General features: G+C 35.3%; 1 protein-coding gene across 1 annotated transcript in view; it reads right to left on the bottom strand.

The window, feature by feature from the left end:
* Positions 1-13,893, bottom strand: part of CCDC34 (coiled-coil domain containing 34) — a 22,726-nt gene that overhangs the window by 1,960 nt on the left and 6,873 nt on the right. Inside the window, exons 4-7 of the mRNA XM_006753993.2 lie at positions 13,099-13,234; positions 6,917-7,024; positions 1,938-2,096; positions 1,299-1,440 (exon numbers count right to left, since the gene is read on the bottom strand). Of these exons, the coding sequence (XP_006754056.1) occupies positions 1,299-1,440; positions 1,938-2,096; positions 6,917-7,024; positions 13,099-13,234 (545 nt within the window). The remainder of the gene's footprint in view (positions 1-1,298; positions 1,441-1,937; positions 2,097-6,916; positions 7,025-13,098; positions 13,235-13,893) is intronic.

Below are 13,893 nucleotides of genomic sequence, written 5' to 3'. Positions count from 1 at the left end.
TCAGACACTGGCAACCCACTCTGCCTGCACAGATATGTCAACACACACTTCACCAAGATGGTCAAAACAAAGTCTGGAATATGTTCTATTGTGTGAACAAAACAGAATGGGGGTATTTTTAATAATAAATCACTTAAACAAGTGAAGGCAGCTGTCAGCAAGGTATGAGCTTCCAACATGAAGCACAAAGAAAAACATGCCCCACCATTTGTAATCAGACCAGCCTAAAGGCCAACCGGTTCTGAGTCTGCTTCAAGTGCTGCCTAGTACTCCGCCTGCAGAAGGAATGTGTCAAAGCATTGGGAGCTCTCCTCAGAAAGGGTTAGAAGAAGGGGACGAAAAATCACCCCTTAAAAATGTTCCGTTAAAGGCTTTATAATCCAAAAAACATATGAAAATGTAACTTCTTTTTTAAAAATTTATTGTTGAAAATATTACATATGTCTCCCTTTTCCCCTCATTGACACCTTCTAGTCCGCACCTGCCCCCTGCCCCAGGTCTTCACCACACTATTGTCTGTGTCCATGGGTAATGCATATACAGTGGGGCCTTGACTTATGAGTTTAATTCGTTCCGTGACGGAGCTCGTAACTCAAATTACTCGTATGTCAAATCAATTTACACCATTACAATGAATTGAATGCTGGGCTGATGTTGTGGCATTCACTGTGACGTTCGCTGCGCCAACTAGCGGTGGGGTATCTGAAGCTGGCTCATAATCCGAATTTTAGCTCGCAACTCAAAGCGAAAAATCGGCCGAGAGACGGCTCGTATCTCGAAAAACTCGTTAGTTGGGACACTTGTAAGTCAAGGCCCCACTGTATGCATATAAATTCTTTGATTAATCTCTTCCCACCCACCCCCACCCTTCCCCTCTGAGATTCAGTAGTCTGTTCCATGGTCCTATGTTTCTGGATTATGTTCATCAATTTACTTTGTTCACTAGATTCCTCATATGAGTGAGATCATGTGATACTTGTATTTCTCAGACTGGCTTATTTCACTTAGCACAATACTCTCCAGGTCCCTCCATGCTGTCTCAAAGGTCAAGAGATCCTTCTTTTTCATCAGCAGTTTTGCAACTATTGCCTGTTAAATATATCTAATTTATAGAGAATGACAATAAATTTGTAGTATTCCACAGGTACATGGTGTATTATAATATAATCTTCCAGAAAATAGTGATTTGAAAGAAAAATGATTTTTACACATTTCTATTTCTGTCAAGAGAAAACATAATGTATAATATTTACTTCTGCAAGTCATATTTATATAAGCCACATAACATAAAAACCAACCTGTAAGTTTTCCATTGGCATAACCATAGCTTTTTGCAGCTGGACGAGGTTTATTTTTTGAATTTTCCAACCATTCCTTAAACTTTCTTTCTGCTATTTCTTTCTTTTCCTGTAATTCAGCTTGACGTTGTTTTTCTTTTTCCTTAAAATGACAAGACCAAAGAATCTCCAGGGATATTCTGTAACTAAATATTGTACTGACTTTTCCCCAGCAGCTTCCCACCCCAATGGCTTACTGATGATAAATAATAAATCATATTTCTCTAATTTGAGAGCAAAATTAAACATGATCAGGGATATGGTATGAAGACTTCAAACCCAAGAAGAAAAAAGCAATTTGCTGTTTTAAAATAGAATAGTAATTTACAATAATGTAATAAAAGCACCACCAAAATTTGGCATTAACAATGATAAAAAGTTTGAACCTAACTGAAAAAATATCAATAGGCTTATTAACATTTCTCAACCTAAGAAAACCACAATGCATAATCATTTCTGAAGCATAAGCATAGTATAATAAGTAGGGATAGCTTCATGTATTTATTTTATGCTAAGATAGTGCCAATTTTCTATTAGAAACTTTTTATACAATACATATAAACACCAACGTAATGTATTCTAACTGGTTACTTTAAATACCTTTTCTTTCTTCTTCTTCTCACATTCTTCAGCATTTTTTTTCTTTAACCATTCTTGATATTTTTCTTTTGCTTTTTCTTGCAAATGCTCTTTCTCCAGTTCCTTTGCTGCTTTTGCTTCCATTTCTTTAGTAACTTTTTGTTCCCTTTCTTTCCTTTTCTTAAGTAAAAGTAAAGGAATTTTAATTGGAATGTTTGTAATTATTCTCATATGAGGATGGAGTGTTATCTACAGTAATCTAAATTTGTCTTATTTCTTAAAATAGGTGGTAATATAGTAGTTGACACAACGCGACTTGTGAAAATACATAACATACCTGCAATTACCTGGTCAATTTTCCTTTACCAACTCAGCTGTAAGATTCATTATGGCAGTAATAAAGATCTTGTTCACCAAAGTATACTCAGAGCTTAAGATAGTGCTGAGTAAACAGTACATGCTCAATAAAGATTTGAATAAATTAGTGAACAGAAATTACAACCTGTTAGATTGCCCTGAATGTTTATTTTTTAATGGATGTTTACCCTCTAAAATCGGAGCCACAAATGTACACATTCTTGGACAGTTTGACAATATGAATACTTGGATTAATCTTCACCATTAGTGAGTTACAGAGAGTTACAGAGAACAAATAACATTTGGCCCATTAAATATTGCTATAGGGGCACATACAGACAAATCTTTGGCTATGTAATTCTACGTAAGACCAGAAGTTAGCAAACTACGGCCTGAAGGCCAAATACGGTCCATCTGTGACCTATCACCTATATTTTTATATAAAGTTTTATTGAAATGTGGCTACATCCATTTATTTACATATTTATTGTCCATGGCTGCTTTTGTACCACAAACTCTAAGGAAATAAATTTCTGTTGTTTCATACTCAGCCTGTGGTGTTTTGTTATGGCAGCCCTAGTAGGCTAACACAATAAATAAGCTTATAAAAAGATGCTAAATATCATTGGATCTCAGGGAAGTGAAAATTAAATGACAATGACGTACCACTGCATATTGACTGAAATGATTTAAAATGAAACAGACTGACAATGTAATGTTTGGCAAGGATGTGATGCAATTGGGATTTTCATACAATAGCGGTGGGAATGTAAAATGATACAAGCACTTTAAAAAACAGTTTGGCAATTTCTTATAAAGTTAAACACACACTTACCACACAACCCAGCAATTCAGTTCCTAGGCATTTACCCAAGATAAATGAAAACAAATGTCTACAAAAAGACTTGCACATAAGTTGTCATAGAATTTTATTCATAATACCTCAAACCAGAAACAAACCAATTGTACATCAACGAGTGAATGGATAAACTATTTGTGGTATTCCATAGAGGAGAATACTACTCAGCAATAAAAAGGAATGATCTTAATACATAGAACAGGGAATTTTAAAAACAAAAGAGTATACCTTCTATGATCCCATTTATATAAAATTCTAGAAAAGGCAAATCTAATCTGCAGGGACAGAAAGCAGACTAATGGCTTCCTTGGAGCTGGGCCGGTTGGGGGTGGGGAGCAGGAGCCGAACACAAAGATGCGCAAGGGAACTAGCTGAGTCAGCGGTTCTCAACCTGTGGGTCGCGACCATCGGAAAACACATATAGCATATCAGATATTTATATTACGATTCATAATAGTAGCAAAGTTACAGTTATGAAGTAGCAACGAAAATACTTTTATGGTTGGGGGTCACCACAACATGAGGAACTGTGTTAAAGGGTCGCAGCATTAGGAAGGTTGAGAACCACTGAGTGAGGGAAATGTCCTGTGTCTTGACTGTGCTGCTGGTTATACGGGAACGTGTTTGTCAAACTTCAAATCGGTATATTTTACTGTACATAAATTATAGCTCAAAGAAGTTGATTTTAACACACCAGACAGGCTCTCCATAGGATTAAACTAGAGGAGAGAGAATGGAATACCTTCAGTTAGCACAAGGAGAGCACAGCCTGCATGCAGGGAGGTGCTGAGAGAGAGGCAGCCACTAAGTGGCTTCAGCTTTTCTGGCATTCCAGTTCTATTTCACATAGAGCACAACAATAAATCTTCCCTTTGTAAAGATGGTGCCCTGCGAGAACCTTTGCTTCTTGAAACTGAAGGAAACTAACAAAACAACTGGCTAAGGTTTCTGAATTCCTACTCTGGTTCCTTCAATAGTACCTGACACATAGTAAAAGTGTAGAATGCATGAAGGTACACAGATAACAGTGTTACCAATCATGCGCTTTGTTGACCCAAGTTAATTTAATTTTTTACATTAAAAAGATCAGTTTCATGTTTTAGAAAATAAAAAATAATTTCACTTTTACATAACTTTTGAAACAAGGAAGGTAAAGACCCTTATACAAAATATGTGATAACATACTGCAAAAAAACAAATCTGAAAGAACGAATTAGTATGGCAACATAAATGCAAGAGTACCAGATGAGATAAGCCATTTATTTGAAACAGATTTAACAATTTACAGTCATAGTATAAGAAACTAGCTTTGCTAATGGATACATAAATCCCTTTCGTCTGGTTTTTTGATAGAACACAGTGAAATGACTTAGAGAAAATAAGGCCACAGATCCAGCTAAAATGTGAATGAGGCTGGAGGCTGCGGAGGACCACACACCATGAAATGTAAACAGAGGAGGAAAAAGCTAGATGCCAGACAGAAAGAGAAGAACCAGGAGAGCAGTCTTTACAAACAGAGGTAAATGTAACTAAGACTGAAATAAGAAATCTGATAGGTTTTAAAGGAAAAAGAAATTTGAGTAATCAGTTATTTCTTAACATGCACAAGACTTCTGCAGAATAAGTAAACTCAATTTCTCAGGGTTCTTTTGTGAACTATTCCCAACCTTGGGGAATCCTGCTTTCAATAATTAGTGATTGATGTCAGGGCATGCCATTTCCCTCCAGAAGAAAAAATTTTTCTCAAATAATTGGATTAGATCTACTGCCACTAATTAACACAGAGAATATATCATCTCTCAGCAGTATCTTACATTCTTAGACAAACAACAACTATGTTTGATTGGCATGGTAAAATGAGCTTAATGGAGTTAGAAGATAAGAGAAGCTTTTAGAGGAGAGAGCATGCTATTATTGTATACACGTAAAACTCTTTTATTTTTCAGTTATTTCAAAAAAGTATCACCCAAAGCCTGGTAATGGTCATATAGACTTGTTTTGATTTTGGCATTGATTCACAAGGAACTCTTTCTTGTTGTATTATGGAATGATGCTAAATTAATTATAATCAAGATATACTTCTATGCTAAATTAATTATAATCAAGATATACTTCTGAAGTAAAGAACAAATACATTTATGGCTAAAACACACATATGTCTAGCCAATTTCCTTCTTACTATACCTGGAGGAAGAAAGCTACGTCATCTTCAAATTGCTTAAATGATTTAGTAGGTATTCTACTAATATCACTGGGCTTTATAACAATATTTAAGGACAAAAATTTAGGGTTAAAAATTTAAAACTTTGCCCTACAATTTAAATATTTAACTATATTCTTAAAATTGTATTATAATTTAAAAAGCAGTATCATTCTATATATTCACAAGATGATAAACTGACAAGTATTTACAAAATTTTTAACTTGTGATCCAATACAAGAATGTATTAAAATTAAAAGGAAGATAATACCATTCATTCATTTGTTCATTTATTCATTCCAACAAGTCTACTGTATTGTAAAGCATATTAGATATTGTGATGAATTAAAAATATAAACATTAATTCTACCCTTAATTCTTGAAATTGCAAAGAAAATGAAGATATGTACACCATACAAAATAGCAATAAAATATATAATAATACAAGGTATACCAGACAAAGTGATAAATGTGAACAGGATTCAGGAAGGAAAGAGTTTCTAGCATGTGATCAGCGAATGCTTCCTATAAGAGGAAATGCTTTGAGGTGGATAATGAAGGGAAAGGTAAGGTGGAGAATATAATGAGATTCCAAGCTGATAAAATATCATAAAAAAATGAAGTGAGAAACAGAAGAAAATGTCCTTAGCATTTCTCATGAACACATCTCTGGGGCCTGGACAGTATAGTCCAAAGCTCAAAAGTTCTCTGAAATCTATTGTGTATCTTAAAAATCATATAAAACTTATGTTCTTTCCCATTAAGTATCTGTGCTTGCTTTACCGAAAAAAAAATTTTTTTCCTCTCAAAATTTTCCAGTAAAACTAATACTCCAAGAAGACTGGCTATACAAATCCTGGGTATACTCCCAAATGAACACCAGTAAGAATCGACAGCATTTCTTCAATAAATTTCCACCTTTGCTATAAAACAAACAAACAAACAAATTAAAAAAAAACCTACAGGCAGAAGAAGACATGGCACCAAAGGCAGAGAGAAGAAGGTCTTTAACTGGCCAGGCTGGAAAAATCAATGCCCTTACGGAGCTTACATTCCAATATGGGAAAATAAACAAACAAACACCACAAGTTGAATGATGTAATGAGACCAGACTGGAAGAGATCACAACAGGAGTGACTGTAAAGGAAAGGAAGGGATGACGACAAATGACGGAATTCTGATTATGCCCAGGTGGCTGAGATGACAGCAATACGAATAGCAGTAATCGAGCAGTTAGGAGAATGGTTCTATCCAAGGAAAATGGGCAAAAATGGATTGTTTTAGATTTTCAGGCTCAGAGTTGGAAACAACCATACAGTCGGAAATCCAAGACCCCAGGAGGTCAGGTGTTAGAGGTAGAGACTTCATGATTACCTGGAGGCCACATGCGGGAAAAGGGAGAGAAGCAGAGAGCAAAGGGCAGAAGACAGGAACTTCATAAATGTCCATGAGGGTAAGAAAAAAATCAGGTCAGAGAAGAAAGAATCTAAGAGAAAGTAAGAAAAACCTAGGCAATGAGGAGTCATAGAAAGAACACTTAGCAAAAGAGATGTCAGGATGTATGTGTGCAATTTTTCTCCTCACCTGTTCATTCTTTTTCTGAACCCATTCCTTGTGTTTTTCTTCAGCAATTATCTTTCTTTTTTCACGTTCTTCCTTTTCTTTTATTTTTTCTAGCTGTTGAGTTAATTCCTGTGAATTTTATTCAAACAAAAGGCAACTTCATAATAGAAGTACTCAAATCACATATTTTTTAAAAGGCTGAGGTTAACCAAATTAAACAAGGACATAGTTTCCTTTATAGAAAATACACCATTAGTAACAATAACTTACTTAAGTAACTAGTCTATGATGAAAAGAAAACATTGGTAAAAAGTATAAGTCATTTTTTAGAAATGCAAATAATTGCTTGGCAGCAAAACACTAGTTTCTTAGACTAAACTTCAGCTAAATTACCCTCATTGAAATCAACTTTCCCACACATAAATTTTGGCATCACTGTACACTCTTGGCAGAAGCTCAAGGGAATTGCAACTTTTTTTACAGTTATAAAAAGCTTCCAGATTCTTGAGGAAGATAAAGAATAGGAATTAAATAATCCCTAAATTTAAAATTTTAATTCAGTCATACAGAAGGCATTCCATTTTCTTTAGGGAAAAAAAAAATCAAGGTTTTTCCTCACTCATTTTATAGCTGCTGGAGTGTAACACAAAACCACATTCATATCCCATAGGCCTTGCTGTCACTGGAATCTACACGTTTGGGCATTTCCTCAGAAGAAAGAATGTGGAAAGTATGGCCAAATAAAACTACAAGCTCAGTGCCACCAGTCTGTCACTCATCAGTTAAATTACTGCATTAGTTGAGAATGTTGTTCAAACTAGACTCCTAGGACTCTACTACCATAATTATTAGTTATTTTTCTTCTCTCTCCTTAGATACTACTAATCGGATACTTTTATGTATCTTCCACTGGACCTCACTCCTCCCTTCCTCCCTCCCTTTCCCAAAGACGTATCTACCTGAGCATGAGTGGGAGTGGAAAGGACAAGTTTGCAACTCTCAGACAGTCCCAGTGTGTTACATGACATGAAGATAAAACTCGACACCAAGAAAATATGGTTTGCACTTTAGAACAACTGATGCACAGGAAACCTGTCTTCCATGTCCCAGCATCCTATAATTCCACTGCATAGAAAAGAATGGCCCTCACTCATTTCCAACTTTTAAACATCACACTCCTGACAGCCTCCAGAGTAAAACAGCCATCTTGGTTTTAAAAACATTCTTCATTACCTCTGCAGCTGCTATACCTTGATTATTCACTTAATACTTTTTTTTTTAATTGCGTGCCTACTATAAAGATAGCATGCACTGAGACACAGGGATGAAATTCCGGAAGTCTTTGAACTAATCTCCTATATACACCCAAGAATTGAGTGCTACATTGTGAGGTATTGTGTATTAAGTTTAGAAAAGGGAAAAGAACGGAAGGGAAGAGGAGAAGAGAAACATTGTAGGCCAGAGTGGTCAAATATGAGCACCATAAGAGGAACAGAGGAATTGACTTGACTAGAAAAGAGAGATTGGGGGTGATGGGTTGGTGTGTGGTAACTAGGTGGGAAAAGGTCTTTTGAGACAAGAGAGTAAACTGAACACTATGAAGCCAGAATACATGGCAAATGGATGACTTAGAACTCAATGATAAAGGCTAAAAACTGCATTACAAGGGTCAGAAGTATTCTGAGGGAGACTGACTAGGAGACTGTCACAGTATATGAGTTGTAAGGGAAATGACTGAACTTGAGCCAGGAAATAAAAAGGGGGAAACATGTATGTCTGTCACGCACGTACGTGTGTGTGTGTGTGTGTGTGTGTGTGTGTGTGTGTTTATGACAGGCTATGAACAGATCTAACAATCATATATCCAAATTTCCCTATATAGTCCTCAATTTTATTTTATTTTCAAGAAAAGTAATCATTTAAATATACAAGAGTGATTGATTATATTTATGTACCCTTTTAAGGTTCTTCATAAAAGTAAACTCAAAAATCAGAAAGAAAAATCAGACTTTGTGTTCCTATTTTATGGCTCACAAATTTTAGTTAATGTTGACATAAGAGTTAAAGATAAAGGAAGGGTCAAAAAGTATGTAGAAAATACTACCCCAGACCCAGACAGTGCTCTGATCTCAGGATATCTGCTAAAGTACTTTGCTCCCCCCACCCCCACAATACACATCACACCCGGAGACAGAGCGCTCTCTCCTGCAGCTCGCTCCCAGCATTCCCACCCTGAATGCCTCCATCTGTCCCCACCAAGCAAGCCTCCTCTGGACATGGCTGGAGCCTTCTCTGTCAAGGCCCCTAGGTCGTCTTCTGGTACACCACTGAATCGCAACAGGATTACAGCTATTTTCCCACAGAGTAAACGCTTGATTATAGAAAACCAAAATGCAAAGAGTATCCTAAACAGCATTTTTATTTCAATAGCTTTTGTCAACTTTCAAAGACCGGAGTTTACCACTGAAGGTAACAATCACAAAAACTAACAGTTTTGAGTTTCAAAAACTCTGTGTCCCACCCTATTCACTAAGGGCTGATGAATGAAATGGCCAAAGGCAAACTGGGGAAAAGCCCTCACATTATTCACAAACTAGACAATTTCTATAATTTAGAACAGATTGTACTAAAATGCTAAAGCAAATGTTAAAAATCAGAATTAACAAAGGCCATAGAGAATTCAGGGCAGTCTGTTAAAAGAATTTTTTTATGTAATTAAAAATTTAAATAAAATTTATATGATCTACAAAACCAATGTTAGTTTTTTATAATACTGATATTCAACACTTGTCATATTTATCATCTTAACAAAGTTTAATTTTTTTTAAACTTTTTAAGTGGGTAATTTTGATGGGTTAAAATAATTTCTTAACTCAATCTTATAGAGATGTCTGAAACAAACCTAAATGTCTGTTACTGAAATCAAATATACAAGAAGGTATGTTCTTTTTAATAACCAACTATCCTTTAAATTTTCCTTGAAGTTATTAAGAAAAACAATAAGAAAGCCAGGGTAAGTTCAAAATTAAATACTAAGTCTGACCCATTTATTTCTAAAATACATCTTAGTATTGTGGAAAAAACACTAAATTGGAAGTCAAAAACTATGATCCAATCCCATCTTAGCCACTAACTAAAAACCTTGGCAAAGTTACTTTCTGGCCCTCATGTTTAACAAGGATCTGAGATGAATTGTTCCTTATACAAATTGTACTTTTAATGATATGATTTATAAACAAATTAGAGAAAGCAATAAATAAGAACAAAAAATAAGGAAAGCATAACTTACAAAATAAAACAAAGAGAAAGGCATGAAAAGAACATGAATACCACAATAGCTCAAAATAAGCTTGTAAGAAAGTGAGGAGTTGGCCCATGAGTTATATTACTGGCATGACTGATACAATAAGATTCATGCTAAAATATTTTAATTGCTTTAGAACTAAGTAATGATGTAGATGTTATAAGATATAAGAAATGCCATTACTAAATACATGAAAAGGTTTTCATCTTTCAACCAATTATACTCATACATGCTTAATCACTGTGGGAGGGATTTTATATTCATTATTTTAGTCTGCTCTCAAAACAAATCTTCAGTAGTTTATTATCTCCTTTAACACAAAATAACAACTAACTTTTACTGAATGCTTCCTGGGTAGTAGGCCATTCCTTGATGTTCACGGAGTCCTCATAACACAATCAAGTAAAAACGGTTTTTCCCCTTTCACTGGTAAAGAAATCTAGGTGGAAAGAGACGGTAAGAGTTTGCCCAAGGTCCAAGTTTTGAATCCAAGGACGGCTCAAGAATTTACACTTTTAAACACTCTACTATTGACTCTCTAACATTTGGCTTGCAGATGAAGAGAATGAGGCTCAGAGAAGTTAAGTAATTTTCTGAAGCCACAGAGTTAGAATGGCAAGGCTAAAATTTCAGCCTTGTTCTGTGTGACCCCAAAGCCCAGGCTCCCTTATGAATTTCATTTCTTTCACTGTATGCTGACTCTAAAAATGACCTTCAGGTTCTTTTTTGTTAAATATGTTTTTATTGATTTTAATGAGAGAGAGGAAGGGAAAGTAATAGAGAGAAACATCCATGAGAGAGAAACATCAATTGGCTGCCTCTTCCACGCCCCCTGACTGGGAATTGAACCAGTGAACTTTTGGTTCATGGATTGACGCTTAACCACTGAGCCACACCGGCCAGGGAGACTCCTTTTCCTAATGTAACAAGTGACTTCTAATGAGGCTAGAGATAAACATAAATATCATAAACTAAACTCCACTTTACCACTGACTCACTAGAGCAGTGTTTTCCAAACTGACTCTAAAACCAACTGAATGGGTTATAACAGGCCTTTAAAACAACCCCAAAATAAGGCCTTGGCAGATGTGGCTCAGTTGACTGAGTGTTGTTCTATATACTGAAAGGTTCCTGGTTGATTCCCGGTCAGTGCACATGCCTGGATTGCAGGCTTGATGGATGTTTTGCTCTCACATCAATGTTTCTTTCCCTCTCTTTTCTTTCCTCTCTCTCTAAAAATCAGTAAAAAAAAAAATAATTTTTTTTTCAAGAATATAATAGGCTACCAGGTTTTGCAAAAATTAAGATATTGTTTCAAATATGTATGTGTGTGTGACATGAAGCAAAGTAGATTTCTCATCATGAACAAATATTTTGAAAACTACTGAACTAAGTAATGGAGGGTCTGTGGTCTTAATAATACAAACTAATGCTGAAAATAAGTGAAAAAGCTTTAGTGAGGCTGTGAATAATAATAATATCAATAACAATAAAATAACACCAGCCATTTTTATACTTTGTCTCGTTTAATCCTCACAAAAATTCTGTGACACATATTACTTTATCCTTATTGTACAGATAAGAAAATTGACTGAAGCATAAATTTAAATAGGCCTGCCTTACATCAAACCACAGGTTCTTTCTCAGACTTTGTGGCCTTCTAAGAGGAAACAAATATTACTGTGCACTTTTCCAGGCATAAATCTGTAGTTTAGAATACAAAGCATCATGAATAGGGAAAGTGCAGAAGGTATTGATTTCTACAATCATTTAAATCATAACAAGCCTCCTGAGTTTCAAAACTGTTGTGGAAAATTTATTCCAAGGAAGATCATGGAGGGCGAAGTTTTAGTTCTAAGAATTTTTATGACAACATGATTACTAATAAACTTAAATATCCAACAATAGTGAATCCATTAACTATACCTAATATATATTCAATACATTTTAAGTATATTTTAATAATCTTAGCCAGCCATTTAAAAATGACATTGTAAAAAATAAAAAAAAATAAAAATGACATTGTAGAAATACTTAATGATATTGAAATATATTAATAAATGTAACCAGTAGAAAAAAGCACATTACAAAAGTGTTTGCTCCTAGTTCATTAAAAAGGAGAAGTATCCCTCACCACTCAAATATACTTATTTTCTGTGGGGAAAGGGAGAATTTAGATAATGAGTCCAGATACGGAAAATACCAAATTATCCAAATATATTTGGCTGCTAGGTTCTAAAGAGCAAACAGTAAGAGTTCAAAGAATGAGGGATTCATGTGAAAATGTAGCTCAAACTATTATTTCAGCTTGGAGGTGAGAGTTCAGACAGAAAATCACAAATACAGAAATATCCACAAGCAAGGCAGGGAAGCACGGAGAAGCTGAAAACCTCCCGCAAGCCCAGCAGATTCCAATCTCTCAGCACAAACTCACTCTAGGGCACAAGCTCTGAGTAACATGTGGGTAGATTCTTATCTCTGTTTCAATTTTTGTTGATCTCCTTTCCTAAAAATTTTACCAAGTATATGCAGTTGAATTTACTTAGTTAAATGTAGATATGGTGAAGCTCCACTGTATGTATCTGTATATATACACTTGCACATATTTATTTTTTAAATTATATGGAAGAAAATCTGGAAAGCTATACACCTTAATGTTAACAGTGGTTATCTTCAGGTAGTGAGATTAGAGAAAATTTTAATTTTTTAAATTATGCTTAGCTCTATTTTCCAAATGTTCTTAAAATGACTATGTGTTAATTCTACATACAATACGCGTTATTGACACCAACAAATGTAGACACTTTGTTTTGAGGGATAATATTAACATTTTCATTGCAACAGCAGCTCTACTTCTGGAGCTCATGGATTAAATGAAGAGAATGCTGTCTAATTTTACCTCCAGAGCTTTCTGTTGCAGGCGGCCACGTTCTTCTTTTTCTTTGCCAACAAACCACACTTCCCATGGTGTCAGGCTGCTCTCTGGTAAGCACACCTGTTTCTGTTCTTCTTGGTTATCTTTGGATTCAACCACCCTATTGCAAAAGAGGGGACACTACAGCACTTGTACTCTTTGGCTTAACAGTCAAAATCACTTAGCTGTACAGTAAAAGTAGAATTTAATAATCTATTTACAATACTGTAATTTTTGTAAGTAAATATATATGAATTACATATATACATTTGAAAAATCACAAAAAGGAACTTCACTATTTAAATTAGTTTATCCATAAACTGTTTTTGAATGCCTTCATCTTCTAAAATCACAGTATTTTAAAAATCTATTGCCATAAAACACACCCAGTCCATCTGCCTCAGTATCTTTTTCTTAAAACTCTTATATCTGGACAATTTATTACAACACATGATCCTAATCAGATCCTGGAGCAGACATTTCCCTTCTTCTCCCTTAAATGCCTAAGAAAAACAAATACATATATATACAAATTATATATCTATCTATCTATCTATCTATCTATCTATCTATCTATCTATCTATCATCTATCTATCTATATGTAATATGCAAAGTGTCCCCTCAGGAGTTTGACCGGGAGACCGGAAGTTCGATGGCTCGCTATGATGGGTGCTGACTATCAGGGGGCGGCAGCAGCGGGGCTGAGGGAGCTAGGGAAGGAGGCGGCGGGGAGGCGGGGAACCTGATTGGCCCTGATTTCCGGCCAGGCTTAGGGACCC

The sequence above is a fragment of the Myotis davidii genome, unplaced genomic scaffold (genome assembly GCF_000327345.1).
Source record: "Myotis davidii unplaced genomic scaffold, ASM32734v1 scaffold330, whole genome shotgun sequence".
In the NCBI taxonomy this organism is placed as follows: domain Eukaryota; kingdom Metazoa; phylum Chordata; class Mammalia; order Chiroptera; family Vespertilionidae; genus Myotis; species Myotis davidii.
This window is presented reverse-complemented; position numbering and strand designations above follow the sequence as displayed.